General features: G+C 42.6%; 1 protein-coding gene across 3 annotated transcripts in view; it reads right to left on the bottom strand.

The window, feature by feature from the left end:
- MEGF10 (multiple EGF like domains 10) overlaps positions 1 to 16,132 on the bottom strand; it is a 178,315-nt gene that overhangs the window by 64,599 nt on the left and 97,584 nt on the right. For all 3 annotated transcript variants that reach the window (XM_045487499.1, XM_045487508.1, XM_045487515.1), the window contains one exon: positions 1,055 to 1,301. In XM_045487499.1, coding sequence (XP_045343455.1) covers positions 1,055 to 1,301 — 247 coding nt within the window. The remainder of the gene's footprint in view (positions 1 to 1,054; positions 1,302 to 16,132) is intronic.

Here is a 16,132-nt window from a genome sequence, read left to right as displayed (position 1 = left end):
TGACTTTAACCCCCACCCTTTTTCTATGAATGAACTTTCCTCGCTAAGGCTTTGTCTCGTCCGCTCACCTGTAAAATTGGTCCAAGTTTTCCAAAGCCCATTGTGGCCTTGATAAAAACCCCTAAGAGCAATATTAACAATTAAGTCGTTTGAGATGATCATTCTCCCAAAAACCAGGGCTTTCTAGGCTAATGCAGTTTTTCCTTTAGCTCTACTTTATAGCTGTTAATACTGTTGGCAGGAAGTATTTACCTAATCAGCCGCATTTTTTCAAGTTTTAGCTCTGTGATTTACAAGTGTAATTTTCCCAGTAAGAGAATGATATTTTTCTATATCCTACTTTTTTTTTTTTTTTTGGCAAATTCTGCCTCTTATTCTGTTTGCTTACACAAGCCACTGAAGAATGTCCTTCATACCAAATAAAGAAAGTAGTGGAGGTTAAGAAGATGCTCCAATTTGATCCAGAAAGAATGAAACTATCTGCACCCACATATCCTACACAGATGTGATACATTTCTTTCATGTTCACAAGGCAACATATGTATCCACAGGCATTAAATAACCCAGTTAAGCTTTTATCATGGACTATTTCCAACATCTTCCCCTTTTTCTCTTTTCTAGGGCACTAAACCCACCCCAGCTTTCTCCAGCTAATTAGTTACCACAAAAAGCAGAACAGCCATGGATCATTACCTAATAGCAGTGTAAAATAAATGCACTTGTCGGGGAATTGAAGCAGATCCTCAGATCTGCCCCAGCAACCCCCAAATATTTCCACTCAATGCAACATCCCAGTCCTCTCTGTCTCTGCCCTGCCAGAAGGACAGCATGGAAGCCGGCCCTCCGACTTTGGCTGGGGTCTGATGTTCAAGAGTTAAACAGCAGGAACATCTAGTGGCTATCACTGCCGATCTCCCCATCTGTGTCTGGAGCCCCGACCTCTCCGTGACTTCAGGCAGCAAGAGAAACAGCAGCACGGGAAGACGATGGTGGCAGCAGCATGAACGGAGAAGTGAGAGGCCTCCGCCACATTGTGCGGCCCTGTGTCACTTACAAGGCTCCAGTGTATCCCGGCGGGCAGCGGCATTCCCCCGTGACGTGGTCACAAGTGGCTCCATTCTGACACTGGCATCGCTGGCGACAGTCATTACCGTAGGTGCCCTGCTCGCAGCGGTCCTCGCAGCGCCAGCCCCGGAAACCTGCAGCACAGTGGCAAGCCCCCGTGATGGGGTTGCACAGAGCCCCGTTTTTGCACTGGCACCGGCTGCTGCAGTGGGGCCCCCAGTGATCACCATCACAGGCTGAAGAGGGGGAAAAACAATGGAGGGTGTCAGAGGATGGATGCGGGTAAGAGCAAGCTCTTCAGAACCCGCTTTCCTCTCCCCTTGACGAGACGGCTTCATGACCCCTTCGCTGCTACTCCTCAGCTGGACATCGCGGCTCTGACACCAGCCAGGCAGTGCTTCATAAATGTGACCAGCACTAAGTAGGCCACTTCCAATCACTCCGTTGCTCAAGCAGAGCTACGTTTTCCAGCTTCATGACTTTGCTTGGCCTGTTTCTTGCACCCAGAGTGTTGAGTTTGATGTGGCTAGAGTCAAGGGCTAGGGGAGATGTAAGTAATGGGGGGGTGGGGAGAGGAGGCCGGCTACCCAGATGGGACGGTTCAGCTCATACAAGGGCTTAAATGCACACTAAGGAACTGGATTGCATCTTGAGAATATGGTATTGGCCGTAAAAGATTTTGAACAATGAGCGACAATGCAGATTTGTGTCCTAGAAAGGTCATCTAGCTACATTCTGAGGAAGGGGCAGGAAGGAGCTCACAAGAGGCAGGGAGACGGGGCAAGAAGAATGGCAGTAGATCAGGAAGTAAGTGAGGTTCAGGGGCCTGCCCTCAGGCAGTGATCCTGGAGACCAAGAGGGGTCCTGCAGGCAGAGCTACTGTGGAGTGGACCCACCCTGCTATAGGTCTAGGCTGGAGTAATCCAAAAGAAAACTGATCTGTTTTCAAGGTGTCAAAGAATATGTGGATTGGGAGGTAATCAGAAAAGAGAAAATTATTAATACAAATACTTAAATTCACTGGCTTACTGGGGCGCCTGGGTGTCTCAGTCAGTTGAGCATCTGACTTCAGCTCAGGTCATGATCTCCTGGTTCGTGGGTTTGAGCCCCACATCGGGCTCTATGCTGACAGTTCAGAGCCTGGAGCCTTCTGTGGATTCTGTCTCCCTCTATCTGGCCCTCCCCTGCTCATGCTCTGTCTTTCTCTCTCTCTCTCTCTCTCTCTCAAAAATAAATAACTGTTAAAAAAAGTAAACTGGGGCGCCTGGGTGGCTCAGTCGGTTGGGCATCCGACTTCGCCTCAGGTCATGATCTCACCAATCCTGAGTTCGAGCCCCTCATCAGGCTCTGTGCCGACAGCTCAGGGCCTGGAGCCTACTTCAGATTCTGTGTCTCCTCCTCTCTGTGCCCCTCCCATGCTCATGCTCTGTCTCTCTGTCTCTTAATAATAAGCGTTTAAAAAATAAATAAATAAACTCAGTAAGTTTATTTAAACAGTAAGACAAACATGAAACTGAAAGTGGACAGCAAAGGAAAAGACAACAGGCACACGAAACCAGGTAAGACAGTAACAGAAAAGAACATTTGAGAAATAGATTTAAAAGCATAATTCCAAAGGAAAGGAAGAATGACTGCAATTCAAGTCGATGAGCAGGAATAGGGGAGCAGGAAAGGAAAAATTTTCAATCCCGAACCTTCTACAAATTGTAAAGGAGGATGACAAGCAAAACTAACTCAATATGCTTTGCCTACCCAGCTGTGCATTTATTTACTAATTAGATGCTATAAAAATCACTAGGGAAGAAGCACCCTGCCTGGAGCTCTTAGGATAAACTGCTTTTATGACTTAAGACACAGTTTCACTTCGTAAAAATTCTGTAACTTTAACAGATCTAGAATCAACCATTGGAAAACAAAACAAACTAGGCACACAGCAAATAACTTAGGAGATGTACAGGATTCACCTTCCAATATTAGAATCAACCTTTCATTTTATAACATCAAAAGGTTTAAATGAATAATTTTGTTTTTAATCAGCATGGCTTCGTTCTCATTACCACCTTAATAAACATACTTTAACGCAATTAAAAACAATAAGAAGATTATTGAATCTAAAGCAGATCAAGAAAGCAATTACCTAAGAATTCACAATCATCTTTCACAAAGAAAGATTAGGTAGTAGTTCTGACATTTAAGCCTCATTGTTATTCATACAGTTGTTTCCTTTATTGCCTATGGATATGGACAAAGAATTTTTTGTTCAGTTATAACTCTTTCAATTTAGGAGCTATACTTTAAAAAAAAAATACACAGTATGTTTCTTTAAACCCCCTCGGGTATCCAAGTAGAAAAGAACATACCCTGTTTTTAAGGTAAGTTACACAGTCCTTTGTAACTTGTTCCCTGGTTCATCAATCCTAAGAGTAAGGAACAGCTTCATTCCTCATAAGCCAAATCCCTTATCCTATAATCTGAACCAGTCGATTTGGTGATTTGGTTCATCACCGTTCTCCGTATTATAAATGATCTTATTCCCGAAATGTGAAGGTATCCTTGATCCCACTTCTTGCAAGATTAAATACAACCCTCAATACTTTTACTTATTTTTTTTTTTAATTTTTTTTTCAAGGTTTATTTATTTTTGGGACAGAGAGAGACAGAGCATGAACCGGGGAGGGGCAGAGAGAGAGGGAGACACAGAATCGGAAACAGGCTCCAGGCTCTGAGCCATCAGCCCAGAGCCCGACGCGGGGCTCGAACTCCCGGACCGCGAGATCGTGACCTGGCTGAAGTCGGACGCTTAACCGACTGCGCCACCCAGGCGCCCCGACTTTTACTTATTTTTTAAAAGCTATTCAGTTTCACTCACTTTCTCTGCTCAACCATCTCCAAAGTTTCCATATCCCTCTCAACTTGTGGGAGCCTCATATGCTAAGTTAAATATTCATTTTTTCTTAATGTATCCTGGGGTATTAAGTGAGCAACACAAAACACAATTTTAGTTAATAATACTACCTTGATAAGGACAACCTGACTGTGTCAGAAGCACTTAGAAAAAACCATGATGGGTTAGAGTTCTTTCTCTCCACGGTGGCAGTGGGATAAGGATGTGCTGGCACGCATACATTTTATGGAATATGTTTTACAACATCAGGAAAGGAGTGGGAAGAAAGAAGTCAAGGTACTGAGGGGACAGAACATGTCTCTCTTCTCTCTTGTGATTCACTTCCACATCCCATCCAATAATTTCTCTCCCAGAAGAGCAGTCAGGGAGAGACCAGTCCTATTTCCTTGGGGTTAGATAAATGCAAAAAAAACCCCAAAAAAACAAAACACACACACACACACAAAACAAAAACCCTTAAGACACCTCCTCATGATAGAAACAAGTTCATAGCAGAAATTGATAACTATCAGCATCAAAGAAAGGGTTTCAGGCTTTAAAGGAAATATTATCATGCCGACATGGTTAATTTCCTGTCTATATCTAAGCACTGTGGTATGCTTTGAAGTGACAGCTTCTCCCTTTGGGGCTGTGTTTCCCTAACAGGCCATTGATACATGGACCTCACCATGTGAATACTGGGCGCCAACATAAGCGATGCTGGGGGTGGGGGTGGGGGGTATCCACATACAGAAGCATACAGACAAATAAGCAGGAAACAGAACAAGTGGGACACAGAAGCCTGGCTTGAATTTACGCATCACTGTGACTTCCTTTCCTCTCTTCATTTGTCATATTCAACTACTGCAACACTTCCATTTTTGCAGCTTATCACACAAAAGCCAGCTTTCTTACCCGATTGCTACAAATACAAGGGTATGTTGACTGTCTAGACAAGAGGCAGAACTTGCTCCTTATGAGCGTCAAGCTTGACCGGTTATCCTGAATTCAAGTACTGTGTTTGGAAAGGCAGTTTGGAGACTCTGAACTCAAATCACTTCAAGTCTTTTACTGAACACCTCACTCTAATCTCACAGGGCAAGCATTTCATGCCTAAAGAAAAAGTGACTAGGTTGGTTATTGCCACTGAAAACCTTAAAAAAAAAATTGGTTACATTAAGACGGCAATAGCTAGAATATTCTAATAGGAAAAGGTAGATGAACCAACTTCTGTTTCAAATTATACCGAGAAGAACCCTGATGCTTCGAAAGGAGTGAGGACTCCTTTTCAGCTTCTGGTTTCATCTCTCTCTCTCTCTCTCTTTTTAATGTTTATTTATTTTTGAGAGAGAGACAGAGACAGAAACAGCACAAGCAGGGGTGGGGCAGAGAGAGAGGGAGACACAGAATCTGAAGCAGGTTCCAGGCTCTGAGCTGTCACCACAGAGCCCGACACGGGGCTCAAACTCACCAGCGGTGAGATCATGACCCGAGCCGAAGTCAGAGGCTTAACCGACTGAGCCACCCAGGTGCTCCTAGTTTCATCTCTTGCTGTGCTGGCAGCTAGAAATGGGCTCTAGATGCTATGCCCCCAGATTCGTGCAGCTGTTTCGGGGAAAGCTTAATGAGGGTCTCAGGCAGCATGGACAGCATGCTCTAATAAGCTCTCACAATAAGGTGAAAATAAAAGGAAGTTTAAACTACTGTGTAATATCAGAAGTATACCGTCCATGCTACAACCCTTAATGACAGCTAGCGGAGCACTGGATCCTCGCAAGACAATGGGCTCACCCCGGAGCCCTTACGGCGATAACTTCCAGGGCTACCAGTAACCCCAGGTTACATCCATGGGCTGGGTACTGAAATGCACTCAATTTACACCTCTCAAGTACCTGCCATGTGCCAGCCATAGGGCTAGGCTTAGAATTCAAAGGACAATGGTAGAGAGCATGCTTCTGGAAGCTTACAGGTTATCAGCAGATGCATTAAGTTATTAGACAATAAAATAGCCCGCGGTAAGCAGTAGGGGGAGGTACAAGGTACAACAGAAAACAGAGGAATGACCCCAAAACGGTGTGGTTGAGCTGGGAAAATAATGTCTAAGTTGAGACCAAAAGGCAGAGTGTGCCCTATTCAGGTAAAGCGTGGAGGGTTTGTACAGAGAAAGACGGGGGACTGGAAAGGGAGGGAAGCTGTAGGAGATATTACATGTGGAGAGAATAAGGCATGCAAAAGTCACAAGGCTTTTAAATCGCGAACGTCCATGAATGCCCCCTTCTATCACATCATGGCCACGATCATCTTGCTGTGCACGACAAAAGAAGTAGGTATAGAAACAAGTAGATGTGGAGAGGTGTTAGATACGTCCTCTCCCTCCATCAGTCCTTCCCAGGTTTCCAAGCTCAGCCTGGAAATCTCTGTCCTTCAGGTACATTTTTTCAGACCCAATCTGAGATGCTCTCTGAAGAAGACATCCATAGATATATCTGCCATGACGCTCATCTTGCACTCACATCACAATTTTTATATATGTTTGCCTTGTTCCCTATCAAATAAGACTTAATTAATTTCACAGGTGTTAAGACACACCGACAGCCTTTCTTGATCTCAGTAGTTGTCAACAGAAGGCCCCACACTGGCATGTCACAGCAGTTATCCGGGTGACTCTGATGGTTGGAAGCATTCTGACTTCAGGGACATTAAGCCATGAAAAACCGCGCACCCTCGGTCACGAGGTGGGGTCACAACAATGATGAATCTGATACGTACCGTGATGGAGATAACCTCCCCCTTTACATGTATACAGCGCTTTTACACACTTCTGTGGGAGAGCAGGTTACCACGCCTATTTTAGAAATTAATCTTGAATCGGGTACTGAGAGCTCTTCAGTCATAAATTCCTCCTTTGAGATATTTTTCCAAAAGAAGTAAACATATGTGTATAATGACAGGAACGATTCACAGTAGTTAATCCATTAGTAATATTTACAGTGTGCCCACAGACACTCTCCTCGGCACTAGAGACAGATGAACTATGAAGTAGGTCCTATTTGGAAGTTGTGTCCATTTTGTGGAAGAAGAAACTGAGACCCAGGTGACTTGTTATAAGTACACAGGCAGGAAGCAGGGAAGTACAGACCTTCTGCCTTTTGTTGGCATTCCTTTTTTTTTTTTTTTTTAATGTTTATTATTTTTGAGAGAGAGACAGACAGAGAGAGAGAGACAGAGTATGAACAAGGGAGGGGCAGAGAGAGAGGGAGACACAGAATCAGAAGCAGGGTCCAGGCTCCAAGCTGTCAACACAGAGCCCGGCTGCAGGGCTCGAACTCATGAACCCCGAGATCATGACCTGAGCCAAAGTTGGATGCTTAACCAACTGAGCCACCCAGGCGCCCCCTTTAGTCTGCATTCTGAACCATGATACTTAATCCCTCCAAGGCTGTCATGTTTATCCTAGCACTGTTTATAGCAACAAAAAATTGAAAACAATCTAATTTTCTAGTAATGGGGGATTGGTGAAAAGAGATGGGTATAATCACACAATGGAACATTACATATCATCTAAAAGTGATATTATAGAAGAATATTTAATGAACTTGAAAAACATTAGCAATGTCTTCGTTGTAAAAAAGTAGATTAAAATGGTACCACATGATCCAATTTTAGCAATATATTCGAATGAACTAGATGAAAGTGTTGTTAATTTAGGTCACAAAAGGCCAAATATCAGCAACTATATATGGCTGAACCTAGTATCGGGGGAGTCAGGGAGAAGAAAGAGCATGAAAAAGGCAGAAAGACAGACAGACAGACTTAAATAGATAGATAGATAGATAGATAGATAGATAGATAGACAGAGAGATAGATAGACAGATATTGAGAGGCTCTATGATCAAATGGCACCACTGGGGATCTCTGGGTCTTAAGAATGTGCTTGATATTCCCTTTGTTCATTTAGATTAGCCACCTTTTCTAAATTCTCTGCAATCATTGTACATCCTTTTGGCAGTATGAGAAAAGCAAGCAAAAAATGATTTTTAAAGGGTTCGATCTGTTGAGCCTTTGAATTGTGCCAGATTCTGTGCTCCATGCTTCAGACACCACTTTCTGGTCCTCAGAGCAATCACAACAAGGTGGGTCATCATTATCATCTTCAGCACACAGAGGATATTTAGGATGAGACTCTTTACGTAAAGTGTCCCAAAACACCAGGCTGGTAGGGGTGGCATCCGTATTCAAAGGCCAAGCATTTTTCATGAAGCCATCCTGCTCCTGAAGGAGTGAAATTATATATTTTGCTTAAACATAATATCCCACAATTTCACCAGATATGACCCATGAAGGCAGGGCAGCAAATGATAAAACCTGTCACTGAGCCAGCCCATGGAGTCAGCCAATGACTCACTATTTAGGGGCACTGGAACTAGGAAATTACCTCAGTTGTGAGAACATAGCGAAAATACGATTGAGGAGATGTCATATCTGAAGAGCTTCTGTAAGTTGATAATGATTCTATGCAAACAAAAAAACCGATAAGCTCACTGTGAAAATGGTATTGATGTCAACTAGCTTTAGGAGCACACCAAACTGAAAACTAGACCCATGTGGCACATGGCCAGCACTCGTGGTCTGTTTGGTAGAGGAATGGAATCGATCGTGAATGTAGATCCACATCCCACAAGGAGACCAACGGGTAAAACTATCTCAACACCTCTGGGAACATTCTCCTCTCCTGACCCATTTTAAAAAATTTTAATGTTTATTTTCTGAGAGAGAGAGAGAAAGAGAACAAACCAGAGAGGGGCAGAGAGAGAGAGGAGAGACAGAGAATCCCAAGCAGGCTGTGGGCTATCAGCGCAGAGCCCAACTCAGGGCTCGAACTCACCAACTGGGAGATCATGACCTGAGCCGAAACTAAGAGTCAGACGTTGAACCGACTGAGCCACCAAGGCGTCCTTCTCCTGACCCACGTTAAACCCCCAGTCCAATCTCCCCTTCAAAGGATGGGAAGAGGACGAAGGGGTTGTAAGATACATCAAGTTTCAAACGTGCGGCAGCCTTATGCAGCTATTTTATTCAAATATCACAATAACTCAATGCCACAGGTATAATTATTCCAACATATCATGTGCCAAATTAACTCAGATGATAATTTGCTCACTTAGCATTCAAGTGGCAGTGGCAAGGACTCAGCCGAACCTGTCAAGGCCTCAAAGCTGTGATCTTCCCATACCCCATGCAGGCCATCCCAGGCAACTAATGCCCAACAGTGACAAAATCTGCCATCAGCGCACATTCATGGCTTCTCCCTGATTTTCAAAGGGGAACATTCTAAGACAAAAACATCTCACAGATGTTTGAAAAATATTTTTTTGGCCTAAAAATGGTATTTGCCAGGCTTTAAAGTGTTAACAGCAGTTTCATCAGAATGGTTTTGATGCAGAATATCTCAACATGTCCACAGACACCCATGTATCGACAAAAACGTGGCATTAAGAACATTCTTCGAACAAACAGCGGATAGTTTAGCAAATCTCGCGTCTTTGTGTAGAGAAAGAATAAAAGAAAGGAGCACAATGAGAGATACACAGAAAGGCCAAGTTGAGAGATGCTTTGGAGCAAAGAACAAGGGCACATTAATACATTGCCTCAGCCACCACATTCCTCAACAACAACAGAAAAAAGGAAAGGATGAAATCATTTTTCCCTTAGATTAAGGAGTAATGTTTACCATCAAGCTCACCTTGTTACAGACCTTCATCAATCACGAGCTGGCTCAAGGAAGGGTATAATCATTCAGCATCAGACAGACCTGGACCCTAGCTACTGTCACTTCATAACCATGGAACCTTGAGCAAGTTCCCAAACTTCGTTCTACTTAATTCTCTCTCTGTCACATGGGAATGGTGGGACATACTAATTACACAAAACGTACCTTTGGTATGTGTGACACAGCACGGATCTAGTATAGCAGAAATTTTATTCCATGGTCAGCACATTGGAATATCCCACCCCAGGAAAAACAAAACAAACAAACAAACAAAAAAAAAACACTCTAGAGAAACATCCTCCAGCTGTACATAAAGCTAGAATAACAGGCCTGTCGTTGGTTTGTACTGTCTGCCTTGCATGAATCATTCATGACAAAAGGCACAACTTGGTTGTCCCAATGTGAATTTCAAAAACAAATTGCCCACAAACTCCGCAAAGTAAAAAACGAGGTGGGGTGTCATCCCTTTTGACCATTTTCATAAAGCCAAATGGAAAAAGCTCAGGCCTGCAGTGAAACCCAGTGCTAGGTGACATCCTATTTTTACTTGCCAGATAGAAACTGGATTTAGAAACTTCCCGCTTGCGGGTGACCAATGTGCCCAGAGGGGTAGGCGGGTACCTGGAGGCCAGAAAAGTAAAAGGAGGAACCAGGAAACAACGCATGAACTCCTGAGGAATCCTCCCCTTCGCATAAAGAAATAGGTGGCCATAAATAAAACCTACAGAATCTTGCCGTATTACTAGGCACCAAAACCACTGACTTGATCTTGCCTCAGCCTCTCTATGCCCACTAAGACAAGAGAAGCAGCCTTGAAACCCACACTGAACTTCAAGATGCTTTTCTAAAGCGACTGGCTCTAAATTACAGAGAACAACAGAAGTGGCCAATTCTGTGCACTTGTGTTAGGTCTAAACCAATCCCAGATGAAATGATGAGTGGTCTGCATTTTGTTGTTGTTTTATTTTGTTTTTATTTGTCTTGGATTTGACCTCTAGTATATAAGAAGTCAAATCGTAGAACCACATGGGGTTTGAGAAGCTTGTGGATACATCTGTCCCAGACACTTCCAGCAGGATAATATATGGAATCTGGGAACTAGGCTTTATCATCGGGGAAGTGATGTCAGCTTATAATATATAACTACCCTCACCAGGGTTGCTGATTGAAGAAACTAAGACTAAGTGCCCTTAACATTTAAATGTCAAGTATCTTTTAGGATACATTAGTCAGCCATACTGACTTGAAAATGTATTTTTGTATGGTATTTTGCTGTAATGTTCACCATTGACTTTAAACACAGGGAAATCTGTGACTAGGAGAGAAATTAACGGGGAAGACGTTCAGCCCTTCACATTCTAATACATATAGACAAAGCACAAGTAAGTCACTTTCAGGAAAATCGCTCTACGGAGTTTCAGGAGCGACCACAATAAACTTCCACTGTCTCAAAGGATAGCAAAACATGGTTCTTCTTGAAATATACACCCTTTCTTCCTAAGCTCTGGTTCCCTCAAGTTCTTTTATCTCCGTGTGATTTCATTCCCTTCGCTTCAGGCTAACAAGGCTACGGTATGTCATTCCCTTTGTTAATGCAGAAGAAAAGACCCTCATTCAAAACATCAAGTGCTTTAAAAATAAAACAACTTTGTAAAGCTTCTCCATCCATGAAGAAGAACAATAAAAATGTATTTTCCAGATCCTCTGAAAGCACTAAAACCTCACGTCCTTCACATGTCAAAAAAGCCACTGGAGAGCTGACAGAGAGCCAACGATCACTGTGGACAACCACCCAGTGCTGTTGATATTAATATTATTCAGTGGCTGAGAGAAAACCTTTATTCTTCTTTTTTTTAAAAAAAAAAATGTTTGTTAAATGAATTTTCAAAGCATGAAATATCATTTTAGAACTGCAGCGAATGCTTATCTCAAATTATGAAGCAGAAAAAAAGGGCGTGAAATGTTTATTCTTTAATGTGTCTAAATATAAACGTTGATGTCTCTCAATGAAAGCATGTTGATGACCCTGTTCACGGTGCGGGAAAATCTCAAGGCTATAAACGGTAGGCTCGGCTTAAGTGAAGGATTTGGGGGGATTACACTGATCCACTGAAGTCAAAAGAATAATAAAAACCTCAGGAACCATTACAGGGTGTCTTGCTTTACGAAGTCCTGCCGTATTTTCATTCTTTTGCTCATGTATTTTTTTTTTCCATGAAACATGTATTAAGTATCTTCTAAGGCCATGACGTTCTGTTTGTTGAGGAACACACACTACCTGCTCCTGCCTGACATGTTCCACAGCAGGATTTCTTGATCTGCTGGAAGAGACTGGTCCCAGGGAGACTTATCGCAAAGCAGGCGTGCTAGGTGTTACAGTTCACAGGATGCTCGAGGGACACAGCGGATCTATGTTATGTGTGTACTGAACCTTCGGGCAGAGGAAAGGAGGGATGGGGAGAAGGTTTCCAGGCGAGGTGAGGCTTCAGGGGAGCACCGGAGAGTAAGCACTCGTCACCACCACTGTGCAAGTACTAAAGCTCTTCATTCCGGACGTGAGAGTCAAAGGGTGGAAGCCTTAAATGTTTGCTTAAAATCCCACAGTGAGGAAACTAGACCCCCAGCCCTCACTGTTCCCTGGATGGTCTGGAAAATATAATACAGTTTTCTTGGGGAAAAAAAAAAACCACACTTTTTTTTTTTTTTTTTTTTTTTTTAGCTATGGGAGACTACAAGTAATACTGTAACAAAGGCCCGTGCACACACAACCTAGAATTAACAGTTGGGAATGCTACATCCCCTTTGCTTCATCATTTGATGCGAGAAATAAAATATGAGAGATGAAGTCCCCTTTGTCTTCTCTGTGCCTGGTTCCCAGGTCTCTCCCTGCCCCTTCCTCAGAGGTAACCGCATGATTTTAACCTGCATCCTGCTAGTCTGTGTGTGTCCACAAATAATAAACTGTACCATTTCATGTAGTTATTAGTTTTACATGAAATGTATACATCACTGTGCATCTTGCTTTTTCTACCCTGTCTGATGGTATTGAGATCAATTAATATCACACATCTGCTAGCACAGAATACTGTATATCAATTTATAGGAATGAATGGCTACACAGCATTCCTCCATATTAACAGCCTCTAACAAACTCCTATTTTCCCTTATTCACGGCCATTATCTGTTGTTGCCAAATTTTCAGTTACAAAGATGGAAAGAATAGATCCCCCAGTTTAAGCAAAGCAAAGGTTTCTGCAAGGTCTGTAGACAAATGACAAAGGAGTAGGAGTAAAATTCCAGGATCCTATGGTGCACACAAATTAGAATTTTACTCTAGAGACAGGAAAATTGCTCTCTAAAGTTACTCTGCCAATTTGCCCTCATGGGAGCGGTATATGGAATCTTCCTTTCACATCCTTGCCAACATGCGGTGCTGACAGACTTCTTAACTTTTGCCAATCTGATGGCAAAAAAAATGACATCTTGTTCATTTACTATGCACTTCGCTGATTATGACAAAGAGAAGCATATTCTCATAAACTTATTAGCCGATCAGGTTTCCTGGTCTCTAAATTATCTTACTGTGCTGCCTATTCTAAAGTGGAGGGGTTTTTCTTATTGACTTGTGGGAATTCTTCAGGAATTCCATATACTAATCATTTGCTTTATACATTGCAAAAATCTTTTCCCATCCCTGCTTCTATTTAACTTTGCTTAAGACATTTTCTGTCTTGAAGAAGTTTTTCACTTTGATGTGGTCTAATCATTCTGGGAACTAATGGATAACATGGATAAATCTGATTTATGTATTACTAATTTTACAACGTAAGGTTTTTTTTTAAGGGGCTGCTTTCCTTCAATGTATGAACAAAACTTCACAGTTTAGATACCAACATCCAGTGCAAGCAGTTCCGTTGAAATTTAAACTTTCTTTGGAAGTTACTTTCACTAGTTTTGTGGAATAGTGGTGAGTAGTAAAACATCAGGCTTTCACAGAGGTTTAAGATGATCCTATCATTTATGATTCAAGAGCTAGGCTTCTCTTGCAACCTCTTCTATTTTATTCTATTGGAATAGTCTTTATCACTTATTACTTTCTATACTTTTAAAAGAATATTTCAGGGAGAGAATGTGGGGAAGAGGGACAGATTGAGAGAGAGAGAGAGAGAGAGAGAGAGAGAGAGAGAGAGAATCTTAAGCAGGCTCTACGCTCAGCGTGATCTCATATTCCTGGGATCATGATCTGAGACGAAATCAAGAGTCAGACACTCAACTGACTAAGCCACCCAGGTGCCCCTACTTTGTTTGCTTTTTTAGTTTAAACATGGCAAATGTGATTAATTTCTCTAGTATCCAGGTACAAATGTTCAAACTTTTAAAAATCAATGAAGTTGTCGATGAATTAAAAGATGATTTTTGACAAAAGAAGGAAAAACACAGTGACGGGCCCCTTTTCTTGTTTGCCTTGAAGAAACTTTCACGTGTTTTAAAAAAATTCTCTCATACAATCGCAAACAATAAGAAATCATGTATAATTGGTGAAAGATACCGGACTACGTAATACACCACAGCACTTAAATATTTTATCCAATTAACAACGTAACTCCGTAAGATGAAATGTGTGTAGTTCTACTAAACTCAAGTGTCAGCGCACCCATTTTACAGGTATGGTGACAAATAAGGCTCCGGGACCGCCTAATACATATCATTATTTCACTCTCAGCAGAACAGCCAGGAAACACATTTGTGCTGTCAGAAACTGGTTGCTGTGTGATTACAGATAATTTGTAGTCTGAATTTCTTTGCCTAATTTCTTACTGCTCCTACTCCATTGTGGTACACATTTCACTAAGTTCTACATTGGCATACAAAATCCCCACCTTGAGAAATAATACGCGGAAGTTTAGATGGCAGAACCGTTCAGCGTTACCCGCTGGAATGAGGGCGGACTTTCAAACACCTTCCTTAGTCTTGAGGCCGCTGTGTCAGAAGCCTCACCCCTCTACAAATAGTAACCTTGATGTTGGACTATAGCTTTCCCTCTCCTGAGGCCAAGGAGCTCCCACATCCCCATTGCCTAATAGTTCATGGAAACCACATCGAGTACATGTCACCTGGCTTCTATGATTTCACTTCAGGTGACTGTTTATGGACAAGGAATCTTCTGCTAAGTCACCAAGGAAGAATGGGCCCCCTCTACACACAGCCAAGAGCCACAGGAACCCAAACTATCTTAAGGCCACTGAAGGGAAGAATCCTTCATAGGGTCATACCCTTTCTCTAGAAGACTTATGATTACTTCCTTCTTAACTTCTCTGGATATTTTGCTTATATATTTGGGCACATACTTCCAATCCCTGTTAAACTGAAAGCTCCTTGAACAAAGAGTCGGAGTCTTATTCATCTCTCATGTCTCGCTTTTATATCCATTACTATTCCTGGAACATTTATGCCTTTATTCCTTCCTTTCACAAATATATATTGAGCATTACTGTGTGCCCAGTACTGTGCTGGACATTAAGTGAGTAAATTAGCTACAGAGCAGTGAAAACAACAGACAAAATTTTAGGGGCCCTACATCCCAGAAGGAAAGACAGTCCCAAAACAAAAGAAAACAAAAGAAAGTATTTTCAGTGCCATAAAAAAAATTAAAAAGGAGATGTGATCAAGAATCATGGGGAATACTCTTTATATATAAAGGTTGGGGAAAGCTGAGACCTGATTGGCCTCAAGAAGCCAGCCACATAAAGATCTAGGGAGAAGAGTATTCCAGGTTGAAGGAAGATCGAGGGCAAAGGGAGAAATGAAACCAGTGTGGGGACGCCTGTGTGGCTCAGTTGGTTAAGCGTCTGACTTTAACTCAGGTCACGATCTTGCAGTCTGTGGACTCAAGCCCCACGTCGGGCTCTGTGCTGACAGCTCAGCGCCTGGAGCCTGTTTCGGATTCGGTGTCTCCCTCTCTCTCTGCCCCTCCTCTGCTCGCACTCTCAAAAATAAATAAACATTAAAAAAAAATTTTTTTTGAAACCAGTGTGTCCCATGAGATGAAGGGAGAGGGCTGGGTAGTACGATACCCAGAGAGAAAGTGTGATGACAAGGGATAGATGGCATAGGGGTGGGACAGGTCAAAAAGAGCTTTGGCGATGATTCCATCTTGGGAAATACTGGGGAGTTCTGTTTTATAGAACAGTTTTGCAAGGTCACTCTGGGGTCACTACAGAGAGCTGACCCCAGTTGGGCCCAATTAGGTGTAGCATCAAAGAGGCTATTGTGTGAGCACCGATTAAAAGAGGGCAGTGACATGGATTGGAGAGGTAGCACTCAGGTCATGTTCTCACAGTCTGTGAGTTCGAGCCCTGTGTCAGGCTCTGGGCTGTCAGCACAGAGCCCGGAGCCTGCTTCGGATTCTGTGG

Source organism: Leopardus geoffroyi, chromosome A1, assembly GCF_018350155.1.
Source record: "Leopardus geoffroyi isolate Oge1 chromosome A1, O.geoffroyi_Oge1_pat1.0, whole genome shotgun sequence".
In the NCBI taxonomy this organism is placed as follows: domain Eukaryota; kingdom Metazoa; phylum Chordata; class Mammalia; order Carnivora; family Felidae; genus Leopardus; species Leopardus geoffroyi.
Note: the sequence above shows the minus strand (reverse complement) of the source record. Positions and strands in the feature narration are given on the sequence as shown.